This window comes from Ruditapes philippinarum, unplaced genomic scaffold, assembly GCF_026571515.1.
Source record: "Ruditapes philippinarum isolate M1 unplaced genomic scaffold, ASM2657151v2 ctg4869_1_1_1_1, whole genome shotgun sequence".
Classification (NCBI taxonomy): domain Eukaryota; kingdom Metazoa; phylum Mollusca; class Bivalvia; order Venerida; family Veneridae; genus Ruditapes; species Ruditapes philippinarum.
This window is the reverse complement of record NW_026851670.1, coordinates 20500-36435: the sequence shown is the minus strand read 5'-3', so window position 1 is coordinate 36435 and position 15936 is coordinate 20500. Positions and strand designations below refer to the sequence as shown.

The following is a 15936-nucleotide window of genomic DNA, read 5'->3' as shown; positions in this document are numbered from 1 at the left end:
AAATCACCAACAAATTCAGACTCTTGTCTAGACACGACGGTCTACTGTCCTAAAGAACACTTCCAGTAAAAGTATGATGTAGAAAATCAGTAAATAAATATCATATTCATTAGTAACGATGATAATCTCAAAAATATTACTTTTTGATATCCATTTTGGTAAATCATCACGTTTAAATAGAAACTATGATTAGAGATTAATAAAAACGGCGGTTGAGATATTCGGAAACACTCAGAATACTTAGATGATAAGTTGAACTTCATCTTGAATACTGTATTTACTCATTATTTGGCAGATCTTGTTTATATATTGAACACTTTATGCTTGTATTTAAATCATTAGGGCTTTCCGCGTCATAGGTAGAACCTAATTTCATATTACAACTGTACGAGAATAGGAGAGTAATTAAAATAATTTGAAAACTTATAAGAAAATATTTATTTCAAATACTTCTTGTAGAGGTTTATGGAATATATTATTTGTGTCAAGCTTTATCGAGTCAAGATTCTCTTTTGCAACGAACATCAACCTGACATTAACCTGACATCAACCATGTATTCGAATAATCCCGATTAACCTGTGTCAAAATTCCGTCCGCCTTAAATAACATTATGACCACTGTGGAAAAATATATGGATATACAGAAGCTTACGGAATTTCACATACATTATAATACATGGGTGTAAAAGGTGTACTTGTACCGTATATAATGCAATATATGTATAGAAGGCCATATTGGGAATTGGTTGTTGTATGTTTATTATGAACTCTTAATATGTCACCTCAAAATAAAGTTATTGTTATTACGATTATTATAATTCTTATTATTATTATTATTATTATAATTATAATTAATACGTACATGACTTACATACCGTGGTTCGTACGTTTGTAATAAACGGCAACTTTGTTTAACGAAGTTCGTACTTTCCTTAAATACTGTTTTTTATAACAAGTCCGTAAATTACTAAAATACGAAGTTTCGTATTCCTGCAATACGGATGCTTGATACAAAATTAAAGAACCAAGATGTAATTCTAAAGTACCCATTTTCTTTAGGAGAAAAGAAATAGTCGGATAAAAAGAAATACATGAAATATTAAAAGCTTTAAAGAAATTTGATATTTTCCACTTTTATTAACATGTCAATTGCTTACTGGTTATATGGTCAGTTAACAGAACATATAAAACATTCACAGATCCTGGACAGTGTCCTTAGCATGTACAGACAAAAGAAATTACTTACTTTTCCCCGAATGGAACTGTCCTGCAGTGAAAGAAACAAAACTTGATGTAAAAGACCTTGTTAAGAGTACATGTGTCAAATCTGATTTTTTTGTTCAGTATATACAATTTCAGAATGTCTTTCTATTCAGTGCTAAAATGAGGCATATAAATGTTTAAAAAGAACAAATCTGACATAAGTTAAAAATATGAACTTTTACGGACATTAATTGCAGTGCACGTTAGTATATTCTTTTTCAACGAAAATTGAAACATGACAGTTTTGAAAAAAATTGGTTGTAATTAGTTGATTCTTAAAAGCTCGAAATTTGGTTTTTTGAATTTTGATCTTCGACCCGGCTTCAACTCTAGCTCGAAATTCGGCTTTTTTTAAATTTTGAATTTCAATCTTCGAGCAATCTTGAAATTCGAGTTTTGAAAAATTTTTGAATTTCGATCTTTGAGCTGCCCAGCTCGAAATTCGGGTTTTAAATTTTTTTGAATTTCCATCTACGATCTGGCTCGAAATTCAACTCCAGCTAAAAATTCAGTTTTTGCAAATTTTGAATTTCAATCTTCTAGCTGGCTCGAAATTTAAATCTAGCTCGAAATTCGATTTTTGAAAAAGTTTGTATTCGATCTTTGAGCTGACTCGAAATTCAACACTAGCTTGAAATTCGGGTTTTGAAATATTTTGAATTTCCATCTACGATCTGGCTCGAAATTTAACTCCAGCTAAAAATTCAGTTTTTGCAAATTTTGAATTTCAATCTTCTAGCTGGCTCGAAATTTAAATCTAGCTCGAAATTCGATTTTTGAAAAGTTTGTATTCGATCTTTGAGCTGACTCGAAATTCAACACTAGATTGAAATTCGGGTTTTGAGATTTTTTGAATTTCCATCTACGATCTTGCTCGAAATTTAACTCCAGCTAAAATTCAGTTTTTGCAAATTTTGAAATTCAATCTTCTAGCTGGCTCGAAATTTAAATCAAGCTCGAAATTCGATTTTTGAAAAAGTTTGTATTCGATCTTTGAGCTGACTCGAAATTCAACACTAGCTTGAAATTCGGGTTTTGAAAATTTTGAATTTCGATCTTCGAGCTGGCTCGAAATTCAACTCTTCTCGAAATTTGACTAATGAAAATTTTGAATTTCGATCTTCAAGCTGGCTCGAAATTCAACTCGAGCTCAAAATTCGACTTTTGAAAATTATAAATTTCAATCTTCGAGCTGGCTTGAAATTCAATTCCAGCTCGAAATTCGGCTTTTGAAAATTTTGAATTTCGATCTTCGAGCTGGCTCGAAATTCAACTCCAGCTCGAAATACGGCTGTTTCAAATTTGGATTTTCGATCTTCGAGCTGGTTCGACATTCAACTCTAGATCCAAATTCGACTTTTGCAAATTCTGAGTTTTGATCTTCGAGCTCGCTCGAAATTCAACTCTAGCTTGAAATTCGACTTTTTCAATTTTAAACCTTGATCTTCGAGCTGGCTCGAAATTCATCTCTAGCTCAAAATGCGGGTTTGAAAATTTTTAATTTCGAATTTTGAAATGGCTCGAAAATCAACTCTAGCTCGAAATTTGACTTTTCAAATTTTGAATTTCGATCTTCGAACTGGCTCGAATTTCAACTCTAGCTCGAAATTCAGCTTTGATTTAACTTTGTATTTCAATCTTCGACCTAGCTTGAAGTTCAAAGCAAGCTCGATATTCACTATAAACTGTATTTCTATCTTCGATGTCAGTGCCAATTTCTCTTTCCTCCTATATTCAGTGGTTTCAGAAAGAATCAGTTATAGAACTTTAGCAACTAAATCACGTTTGTTCAAAAATGAAAATGCAAGTAGTAAAATGTATACTTTTTGGAATTGCCAAGAGGAAAATCTCTGTTGTATTTATTCTGGGAGTAACCAAAAATTCAGCCTGTATTTCAAAATATGAAATACAATATCGATCATTTTGTTGATAATTTAATTGTAAATCATTTATTTTAGGTTCTGGAGTCAATGATTTTTAATATGATATTTTGTTTTTTAGTATTGAAAATATATATACATAAATTGGGAGAAAATAGACGTTCATTCAGTGTTTATGTAAAAATACCCAAGTACTTTTGGCGTAATATGCCTTCATAAGGGGTGTATTACAAGATTTCCATGAGTTAATTTTGGCAATATGTCCATGCATACACAATACGTATAACAAATAAGCATATAATAAAGTCAAATGGTCAAATATATCATTTAGTTACACAGTATTTTTAGCAATTAGAAAACGTTTACTAATAATATCATATACTATCTCTTAGTGATACAAGTATCAATATGTCTCGAATCATATTACTTGTAACTAAATACTAAAGAGAGATAACATCCTATCAATAAATGAGTTAATCACAAAGCAAACAAAAGTAAATGTATATAAGAAACAGTGATACAGTGTTTGGACAAACTTTCAATTCTATTTTTTTTCAATATAAATACTGTTTAAGTATTTTTGAAAATCTAAAATCTGCAAATAAAACACACGTGCGTACTCTAGTGGAGTAATTTATTTCTTAAAACCAATTTTTGACAAAAACATCCATTAATCTTTGTTTTACTAAACTAATAAATACATCTAGTTTGCCTACACCTTGAGATAACCATACATCATTAAAGCCAAGTGACTGTAATAAATCTTTAACACTTCTTACCCATGTTTTTGTTGTAAGGTCTTACATGTAACTCCCTGTACAATAAATCATAATCTATTTTAACATATTTTACATCTTCAAGTTGTATATGTAATAAAATACTGGCTTCAAATTATACAATTTGTCTGCATGTCAAATTTATTTTTCCTAGTTCTCAATAAAAAAATTGTTCTGAGTTTGTTTTCTGATTACTTACGTTTTTTACAAAATTTTAAATGGACTTTTTCTAATTTACAACAATCATATACACCGCTTACCTCTGAAGCATAGTTCAAAATTGGTGAAATTAATTTATCAAAAAGGTGTATTTTATGTTTCCCAGTTATAAATGGAAATTTAATCAAATCTAGTTGTAATTTCTATAATGCCTTCAAAGCCTGATCAGATAGTGTTTCAAAAGAAGTATTAAAAGATTAACCAGTTGTTAAGACTACCCTTAAATAAGTAAATTTTTCGGCAATTTCCAAATTTTCTCGTTTATACACAAATGAAATATTATGTCTTAGTCTGCCTTTTCTGAAAATCATTATTTTAGATTTTTTCATATTAACAGTTAATCTCCACTTATTACAATTCTCAAATTACAATACACCTTTACCTCTAACTAAATAGTCAAAAGCCGTAGTAAAATCAAGATGTAAATAATAACTTTACGTGTGCAACACGAAGTCGCTAGAAAGGTGATAAAATTGCATGGATTATGAACAGACCGTTATTGAATGGTCATTGTTGTTTTACTTTACAAAAGAATATATGGCCTGCGGACAATGAAGTGTAACGTAGATATAATATCGAATCTTGGGGAATATTAAACTTTTTAACAAAAGAATAAAACTACATGTATGAAGGCGTTTTGTGTTTATTTACTAAACGTAAAATGTCAAAAAATTGCAATTTTTATCAAGTAGTATGCTTTATAATCTAAATCTAAAAAAGTTCCCTGACGACAGGAGAGAGTGCCCTCCCCGGCACCGCCTGATTATTTAAGGAAGGTTTCAAGCAATTTGCGAGATATGAGTGAGGATTTATGTTAAGTTAGTCTCCTTTATTGATTCCTGATGGCTCAAGCGTCCTTGAGGGACACTGTTTTTAAAGACGTGTCCCTCTGTTGTATTGAACACATAGTGGTCTGATGTAGCACGCAAATCACGTGAGACATACTGGATTCGTCGACTTAACAACGTTTTGCCACAAGCAATTAGCTGCACTGCGTAGACCACAGTGACCCTTTTGTTTTGTATGTTGTTTTTCTGTGACTATTTTTTTCTAATGTTTTGTAAGAATAAACTGGACATGTGCTAATTCATGATTGTGTATTTTGTATATTATATATTACTGTACTTTATAGATTGAAATATAGAAATCTATAACATTTACATCAAAAGTCTACGTTATTTTGGAGTTTAGAGTTTACAGTTTATCGGAGCTCAAGGTTTAATATTTTATTCCGCTAAACATAGTTGCATTATTAAAGATGTGACAAAAATCGCTTACATCCGTTTGAAGACATATCAAATCAAAATAGTTTTACAAATACGTTAAAGAAGTCGATGTTACTGCTATTTAGACAAGGATTTATGAAAAATATAAAGCGTGACGTTTCCTTATGATCGTTTCAGGCTGTATCATACATGAATGGGCTTGTGAATATTTAAAATACAATATGGGAACGCCAGTGGGTTAGAACAAAACTACTATTTTTTATGTTTTCAATAATGCCTTTCAAGAAAAGATAACAAAGAAACGAGCTTGTAAATTTACAGGACGAGCTTATTACGTTGAAATATAACTTTTACAAGAATTTAAGAATAATCTGATCTTGATAAAACTTAATGATGTTTTTTATATGGAATCAACTTATCTTTATTTGCATTCCATTATTTAATATGAACAGATTCAATCAATCAAAACTGTTTGTTCGTAATGATATTTTGAAAGCTTGAACGCTTTCACAATTTTCTAGCATGAATTTGGTGGAGGCGTGCTACTTGCTTTTTATTCCAAGTGTATTTTTTTTTGCCTATTTAAATAATTGTGTTCAGTTACATAATTGTTTAATACGAACGGGGTCTTCAAGAAAATGAAAAAGGTTCTTTTTAATATTCTAATATAGGAGCATTAAGGGACCCCATCGAACGGAATCAAGACGATATTTCAGCTTTACAAAAAGCTCAAAAGCAGATGCTGGCATATTTCAAGCTTCAAGCAACAGAGGTTAATTTTGACCAGGCAAATCCAGTCTGGCATGCATTTCATGACCAAGATCGGCAGGATGAAGTTGACGGTCTGCAGAAGGAACAAATTGACATTTTTAAAGACATAGTGTTACAGCAAAATAACAAGACTGACCCGAATGTAACGCAGGAATTGTATAAGCAGCAATGTGAACTTATTGAACAAATGCGAGACTTGCAGAGGGCAGGTTATGCTTATCCTGAAGGTATTCCATCTCCAGTGAAGGCAGCGGATCCAAACGAGGCTGAGAACGCTGAAGGGGTTGAAAATGTGAATGTAACATAAATGATCTCATTCTATTATCGTTACTTAGTTATTATTATAAATGGACTTCTAATGCATATGAATATACATTTATTGGCTTACAGCTGGAATTTGTTGGTTTTTTAAAATGGATGCAAAAATGGATGGTTTGTAGCAACTATAGAATCGTCATTGTCACACCGTGTTAATTCGATGTTCGTGTACATTAACAAGATGAATCTACAGGGCATTTTTGCCTTGATATAGTGTATTGGTGTTTTTTATTTGCTATTTATTTTTCTATTTCTCTATTTCTTATATTACTTGTTGCAGTTGATGTTTATCATTTATTAAAGTGTTAAACCGTTTTCTTATTTCTCATTTTGATGGTATTATTTCTTACTACATATTACTAGTTATAAAGCTAAATTTACTCAATGTGTCCCTTGTAACCCTTGATCGTAGATTCAAACTTTATTTCGGTCACCTTCATGTTTTCTTGTATGACACCACTTTTAGCAAGTCGAAACGCAAGTCCGACTGTAAATCAAGTTGGTTGTAACAACTTGCATTATAACCGAGGTACAATAAATTCAAACATATTTTGCGGAAGATTATTTGAAGAGAGCAAGTAGGCAAATATTCTTGTTGAGTGTAGTATTTTATTCCTGTACATGACATGTGTACATATAAACGCCTTTAATATTAGTTATCTTTTTGTGTCCCCTGTAGGGCAATACTGGCCTTTAAAATCTGTTCTACCGACCCAATTCTTTATTTTCGTTTTTTTTAAGTAATGCATTCCCAAAGAATGACTACCTTCTACAATTCCTACATACAACAGGATGAGCTCATTTACTCTCCTGCGCATCGGTCGAATGTTCCACTATCGCTCACTTTCTGAAGTAGCGCGAGTGCATTCAGTAAGCTGCGAAGGGAGCGTAAAGCGTAGAGCGTAGAGCCCATTAAACAGTGGTGTAATAGTTAACCTGAATGAATAAAGAAATCAGTGCATTTTTCTTTCTGTACATACAACTATTCTAATATAAATATTATTTTGAGAATTAATACAGTCATGAAGATAGATATGAATGAAATTTGCGTCACAATGAAAAGGATGTCCGTGATAAAGTTTGATATCTGTATGTTTATGTCATATATATTCTCACATTGTATCGGGTACATTTATAAATAGCTATGTACCACAACAGACATTATCTCTATTTGTTATCATTGTACATTTCTGATATAGTGCAACATATGATTGATAATTGTTATATCGTCATCCCAGCTTAAATTACACAGATAACACTGTGAAAATTGAGAAATAATCTCGTGACTAACTGTTATTGTACTGAAATTACTTGTTCATTTCAATTTGTTGTAAATATAAAGTTATTTGTTCGAGATTTTATTCATTTTATTATTTATTATAATCATTATACACTCAATTATTTAAAGCTGTTGCTTTACAGTTATGTGTGTGTTAAATTTGAACGCCAATTTTGATACATACTTTTCCATATAAAAACAGAGGCGAGGCTTAAGTTAAAGTGATGGCGAAGGCATTTGACCTAATCCGTACAACGGCCAAGTATAGGCATAGCTCAAAAGTTACAGACCTCGTTATATTTAGTGTTTTATTTATTGGACTTAGTGACGGAAAAACTTGTAATCAGGATGGAAACTGTAAATGTACGTTTGATGATGACAGTGGAACAGTGGATTTATCTGCTATAGGTAGACAGGACGGCACGCCTTTGTATGTGATTTTATTTATATTTACCATGTAAACTCTACTAACCTAAGATGTTTTAAGATCAACTTATGAAAATTAGGCATATTTCGCCTTTGTAATTTCTATATACAGATCAAGTAAATGCTAATAAGACAAGGCGAATTAAACCTTGTAAAATCACCGCCTTATTGAAAAGCGATACAGAGAACCGAAAAGGGCTTAAATTTCTCAAAATTTATCTAGGCAATTCATGAACACAAAAATGTTATACCGATTGTTATGAACTTAGTACGGCATATATTTTCGTAAATGAACTATAGAATATCTCTTATCTACCGTATTAATACGGTATATCCATTGCCATGAATAACATACGGTATATACGGATCATGGAATTATTTTCTGTTTGCTATTTTTAGAATGCAGGACCATTTTGCTCCAGATAACTATGCATATTCTTTCAACCCGTGCTATCCATTTACAGAAGGCACATGTGTTAACGCAGCGGTTTGTTTACATTTTTTTGATTCATCAAGTTTCATTGAAATTGAGTGAATTTTATAAATTTTTCATTATATTCAGTGTAATATTTCAAGATATTTTTTAGAAAACACTTCACTTGAGCTTAGAACAAACGCTATGCTATTACCGTATTTTTAAATGCATTATCACCGATCGTTGATTAAAGATCATGTAACATGCACAATTTTTAACAATTCTTTTATGGTTTTGTATCATAAACATGATGCTCAAATTAACATTTTTCAATTGTTGTAAGTTCCAAAAAGCATTATTTATAAAGATATTACCGACTTTAACATTTCATGTAAATAAAGGGAGGTAATAAGAATTGTATTTTCTATAAAGTCTAAGTCAATTTTTTCAATAAGAAATGAATGCATATATTGTAATGATTACATATAATATGAACAAATATTTGCAGTACATATTTTACATAGTCTTCGATGTTTGAAAATTGTTTTATAAGCATAATTTTATATATATATTAAATATACTTATATATATATGATTTCACTTAAGTGTGGTATACAACCTCAATTACAACATACAGGATCTTTAATAGTGATTGGTGTGATGATTATACGGGCGATTATACGGAGCTTTACATCAGCTTAAACCCATAATTTAATGTTGTGTCATTTTCAGGCATGCCAGTACGATTTAAACAATAACATATACTACAACATAGGAGATTCGTCTAAAGTTACACTTTCATTTGACGGATCGAACATCATTGGAACCTATGTTGCCGACGACGGTGCCAGGCATGTATTTTTCCATAAATTCTTGCAAAAGAATAACTTAAAAAGAAAATCAGATCGATGGAGCTCGGGCCCAGCTTTCACTTATGATCTCAAACTGAGACAAATCTCAACCTAAGATTGTCTCAAAATTGAATGAGATTTTTACTTACCTGAGAAAAAAATACCAAGATTTTTTTTCAACACTTGAGGTTTCTCTCAGCTGAGACTTTCGTTTATTTGGTGCATTTGATAAGCGGCCTTCTTCACACTTCATTTATCAATCTATGTACAATTTTATATATAGTAGCATTATATATATATTTCTTCTACATGTTTACATGTTTTTCATTAAACAACCCTTACTTAAGAAGAAGAAATGTTTGCATTCTGCATTGTAAAAATCGTCACTCACCTATAAATATTTGTGAACCGAATTCGTCACTCACCTATAAATATTTGTGAACCGAAATTCGTCACTCACCTATAAATATTTGTGAACCGAATTCGTCACTCACCTATAAATATTTGTGAACCGAATTCGTCACTCACCTATAAATATTTGTGAACCGAATTCGTCACTCACCTATAAATATTTTGTGAACCGAATTCGTCACTCACCTATAAATATTGTGAACCGAATTCGTCACTCACCTATAAATATTTGTGAACCGAAATTCGTCACTCACCTATAAATATTTGTGAACCGAATTCGTCACTCACCTATAAATATTTGTGAACCGAATTCGTCACTCACCTATAAATATTTGTGAACCGAAATTCGTCACACACCTATAAATATTTGTGAACCGAATTGCGGCTCTATCGCTTCCAAGAATTAGGTAAAGTTTAATGTCAACAAAACGTGAGTATTTAGAGCTGATCTGTGAAGCAATTTGCTATGGATTAATGAAATTCTCTCTTGTAGGAGTTCTACGGTGACCTTTCAATGTGACCCCAACACTGACCCTCCCATAGCCACTGCTCAGGGAGAAACAAGTACCACGGTATATGTATGTATAGGATTTCTACTTTTGCTGACTTTATAATTAACCTGAATTTGTGTAACGGTATTTGTTAGAACGGTCTATTCGCAATCTAACTGCCTTTGATTTGTCTGAATATATTTGTATGCATAATAAATGCCGCTGAGGAAGGTCGAAAGGATGAAAGCTATGTAACGCCAAACTCAAATAAGCGTTTTTTTTTAATTATTTCAATAACGATTCAAATGATCATTAACCGACAATAATTAAACCCCATAACAACAAAGTCTTGCCGTCCGTTGGATTTTCCTTGTCCTCCCAATAACTTAATAATCCTTTCCAGCATAGACTACATATTTGGTATTGAGATGGTCATGATTAGTAGATGACCCCTATTGATTTTGAGGTCCCTAGGTTAAAGGTCAAGGTCACTTTGATCTTTGGCACTAAAACATGTAGAGAACATATTTTAGCCATGCACTGATTTACTACCCACAGATTTGGCTGGGAGGTTGTCCTTGAGCTCGAAATGACCACTATTCTGACAAAGCGGTATGCGGGGGTATTCACGCCCTGACAGTTGCAGTTCTAGTTACACTTACTTTCACTTCCAGCAAATTAAGGGTTAAAATTTCACATTTAAATTTCAATTTAAATTAATGACAAATATGTTGTTACATAAAAATGTAAAATAAAGGAAAACTGTTTTAAAGTGACATTATGCCCATCTAAGTATAGATGGGTTGATTTGTTAGTTTAATCAAGTAAAAATAAATCTTAAGAAATTCTTGCATTTCGTTGATTCTTCATTCACTTTTATAAACATCTTGACCATTTAATTTGAAATTGTCTGTCGATATTGTATTTGTTCCTCCGAATTATACCAAGAAAACAGTGGTCTGTCGTTCAAATGGTCAATAGAAACAAATTGTCTTTATTAATAGAACTGATACAATACCGCTATGGAGAAATACCAAGTTTACCATCTCCTGTTATTCTGTACAATTGCACATGACAATTACCTACGTTTCTGATTATTATATAATTTATTTCTTTCAGGGTTTTACAGTAGTTTCAAAATATGCTTGCCCCCAAGATTCAGGACCAAGGTCCGGACCCGGCCCTGGTCCTAATACGAGTCCAGGTTACCTGAGTCCAGGTAACCCGAGTACAGATAACGGAGGCAGTGGCGGTATAAGCCCTTGTTCAGTAATTGTTATTATGTAAGACATATCTTAATTTCATATATATATATTCTTATGATCATTATAAAATGTAGTGTGAATGTTTCTCATAGGAGGCGAGAGTTCAAACAGTTTTCTTCAGTAAAAAAACCAAACAAAACAAAACGTTCTTGCGAAAAAAGAAAAAAGAAAAAAAATCAAAGTAAAAGTAGTTCGTGAAAGAAAAGTCGCCTCTAGAAAAAGAAGAAATAGATTCTTCATTACCTCATAAAGAACGGCTTTGTATTAGCGGCGTTTTTCTTACGTTGCAAAACTTATGATCGCAAGTTGGTCCTTTTTGACTCTATCTCAATCCATTGAAAAGTTGCAGCACTTTGAAATCAATTTTGATGGAAGAAATTAACGCAAAATAGTTATTTTTTGGCAATTTTGAGATGCCCCCTCGTTGCCATGGTAACAGGAAATTTAAGCCTGAGCATGTTACAAAGGCAATGGTCCAGTCAACATTTGTGCCAAGTTTGATAAATAATGAAGCAGTTTTTAGCTCGACTTTTTTTTTTTAAAGTAGAGGTATTGTTATAGTCGGGTCGGCGTTGCCGTTGCCGTCCGCAAACTTGTACCTGGATCATAACTTTTTTTTCTTGGTGTATTGTCTTCATACTTGGCCACAACAACCCTTGGGACAAGACCTTTCAGTAGATCACACTAACCTTGACCTTCATCCATAAATGACCTTCAAGGTTAAAAGTCCAATTTTTGCTTGTTCATGCTGTTATTGGCTGCAACTTTGCTATTTTTGAATGGATTGTCTTCAAACTTGAACATAATAATCTTCAAGGATATCCCTTAAAAATAACCAGACAGACCTTGACCGTCACTCATAAATGACCTTGACTTTGAAGGTCAAATTATTGAAATTTTCATTTTTTTGGCTATTATTGGCTGTAACTTTGTTATTTTTGAATGGATTGTCTTGAAACTTGAACATAATAATCTTCAAAGATAACTGTTAAAAATATACCGAAAGACCTTGACCTTTACTCATTAATGACATTGTCTTTGAAGGTCAAATTATTGAAATTTTCATTGTTTTGGCGGTAACTGACTGTAACTTTGCTATTATTGAAGGGATCAACTTCATATTATAAGAGAACATTCTTAAGGACCAGACCTTGTTGTTTATCAAACCCAAATTGCTTGGGCTCTTTAATGACCTTTACCGTGAAGGTTAAATTACTGAATTTTCTCAGATTTGTGGATAAAAGAAGATAATTATATATTTATTGGTGTGTGTGTGTATATATATATATTTACAACAACAACAAGAATTGCGTAATGTTTCTTTTTATAGAATTGCGTCATTGTTTCTATTTATAGAAATTGCGTCATTGTTTCTATTTTTTGAAATTGCGTCATTGTTTCTATTTTTAGAAATTGCGTCATTGTTTCTAATTTTAGAAATTGCGTCATTGTTGCTTATTATAGAAATTGCGTCATTGTTACTATTTATAGAAATTGCGTCATTGTTTCTATTTATAGAAATTGCGTCATTGTTGCTATTTTTAAAATTGCGTCATTGTTTCTATTTATAGAAATTGCGACATTGTTTCTTTTTTTATAGAAATTGTGTCATCGTTTCGATTTTTAGAAATTGCGTCATCGTTTCTATTTTTAGAAATTGCGTCATTGTTGCTATCTTTAGAAATTGCGACATCGTTTCTTTTTATAGAAATTGCGTCATTGTTGCTATTTATAGAAATTGCGTTATTGTTTCTTTTTATAGAAATTGCGTCATTGTTGCTATTCTTAAAAATTGCGTCATTGTTGCTATTTTAAGAAATTGCGTTATCGTTTCTATTTTTTGAAATTGCGTCATCGTTTCTATTATTAGAAATTGCGTAATTGTTTCTATTTTTAGAAATTGCGTTATCGTTTCTATTTTTAGAAATTGCGTCATTGTTTCCATTTATAGAAATTGCGTCATCGTTTCTATTTTTAGAAATTGCGTCATTGTTGCTTTTTTTAGAAATTGCGTAATCGTTTCTATTTTTAGGATTTGCGTCATCGTTTCTATTTATAGAAATTGCGTCATTGTTGCTTTTTATAGAAATTGCGTCATTGTTTCTATTTTTTGAAATTGCGTCACATTTTCTATTTTTAGAAATTGCGTCATCGTTTCTATTTATAGAAATTGCGTCATTGATGCTATTTTTAAAAATTGCGTCATTATTGCTCTTTTTTAGAAATTGCGTCATCGTTTCTATTTTTAGAAATTGCGTCATTGTTGCTATTTTTAGAAATTGCGTCATCGTTTCTATTTTTAGAAATTGCGTCATTGTTGCTTTTTATAGAAATTGCGTCATTGTTTCTATTTTTTGAAATTGCGTCACATTTTCTATTTTTAGAAATTGCGTCATTGGTTCTATTTTTAGAAATTGCGTCATTGTTGCTATTTATAGAAATTGCGTCATCGTTGCTTTTTTTGGAAATTGCGTCATCGTTGCTTTTTATAGAAATTGCGTCCCATTTTCTATTTTTAGAAATTGCGTCATTGGTTCTATTTTTAGAAATTGCGTCATTGTTGCTTTTTTTAGAAATTGCGTCATTGTTTCTATTTTTAGAAATTGCGTCATGTTGCTATTTTTTAGAAATTGCGTAATGTTGCTATTTTTAGAAATTGCGTAATGTTTCTATTCATATATATATACAAAATATATAAACAAAACTAATATAACAAGACAGACCAACTAAATTCATAAAAAGGAAACGTTAAGATATGTTCAAACCTTCCTATGTTTGCGTTTAGAAAAAGTAAAAAGTCGAGCGTTGCCCCCGCCCGGCGGTGGCTCTTGTTATAGTTTTATAGCAATTTGAATTTGTAACGGGAGACTATTCAATGAAAACAGCCATTTTTCACAAAATGCTTATGAAGTAATTGGTTAAACAAAGATCCCATATAATGGTCCTTTACATATTGCACGTTAAAAACGTTGTTCAATCTGGAAGAAATTAATTTCTGTATCGGCTTCTTTTCTATCATCCAAAATAATTGAATACAATTTAAATTAATTTTTTTTTCTATTTTTCAGATTTTTTGCTTTGCTTGTTGTTTATCTAATAGCTGCATAAACCCCTTCAAAGAAACAGAAGACACTCAGCAATATTTCGAGACTTGAACGTGAGATAATGTTTCAGCAATAACTTTTATAATTGAATGAGATTATATGTAAAGATGGTCTTATTTTATTTTATGAAATAAACTGACAGTAACAGTATGTGTAATTCCGTCATGTGATCAAGTGAAGTGTACGGCCATGCTCTAGCTGGTTTGTTGGTTTAACTAAACCGTTTCATTAACTCAGATATTTCCAAGGATGCTTTTCCTAATGTTAACTTGTGTTAACTTGTGTTAATATATAAAAGTATTGTAGGAAATAAGTGTGACAAGTAATAGAAAAAGCATCGAAACACAAGGCTATCTGATTTGAATCAGATTGCCTAGTGTTTTGATGTTCTTTCTCTTTTGCATCATAGTCAAACATAAAAACACGTTCCCTGATACCTCAATAGTAAACCCCACAAAACAGTTACCAATGAACGAGTATCTGAATATGATATTTCCATCGCTATACTTTTCTCTGTCGTCACAATATGTAAACGCCGGACAAAATGAACCAATCAAAGGACATACTCTGGACTGGGGTAACTAATACCTGCACTCAAATGAACGCACTGTGCATGTATATGTATACGATTTAACTCTGTCACATTTTCTACAGAAAGGTCCCCAAACTATGATACAATTGCTAGTATGGATGTTTATAATGTTTTCTATTGAAATGATGTTTTGCACTTCCGTTTCAACTAAAGTGTTCTGCTTAACTTGAAACACTTTCCCTGTACGGATGACTATTTATATCTCTCAGATTCTTCGGATTTATCTTGCCGTTCTAATAACCTTCTTACAAGATGGCGGCTAGGAATCGTATTCGTCTTGCCCAGACTAAATCTCGTACTGCGAATTCACTTATATACGTGGGCATGAAAGTTCGTGTTTTTTTCAAAACGGGCATTTTCGTGGGTTCTTAAATTCGTGGATTTTCAATTTCTTGTAAAAAATAAAATAAATAACCTATTGCAAAGTAATCTTACACTTTATCGCTGCGTATTTTTACTAACAGCATGTACATATCTTTCTGTATCACACGCGCTTGTCCTTGCCTCTGGGCATTCATTACACAAAAATTGGCGGAAAAGCCTCAATGCATGTTTGTATTATATAGAATAGAGACATGGCAAACAGTATTTGTTGGGATAAGATTTCGTTGGATCTTAAATTCGTTGATTGACCTACCCACGAAAACCA

General features: G+C 31.9%; 1 protein-coding gene across 1 annotated transcript; it reads left to right on the top strand.

Moving 5' to 3' along the window:
• Positions 1 to 7726: 7726 nt before the first annotated feature.
• Positions 7727 to 14845, top strand: LOC132736493 (uncharacterized). Its single transcript, XM_060723635.1, has 6 exons — positions 7727 to 8162; positions 8558 to 8645; positions 9306 to 9424; positions 10329 to 10413; positions 11446 to 11609; positions 14660 to 14845. Exons 1-6 carry the CDS (start codon positions 7957 to 7959, stop codon positions 14697 to 14699), a joined length of 702 nt encoding a protein of 233 aa, XP_060579618.1. The 5' UTR covers positions 7727 to 7956; the 3' UTR covers positions 14700 to 14845.
• The last annotated feature ends 1091 nt before the right edge of the window (positions 14846 to 15936 follow it).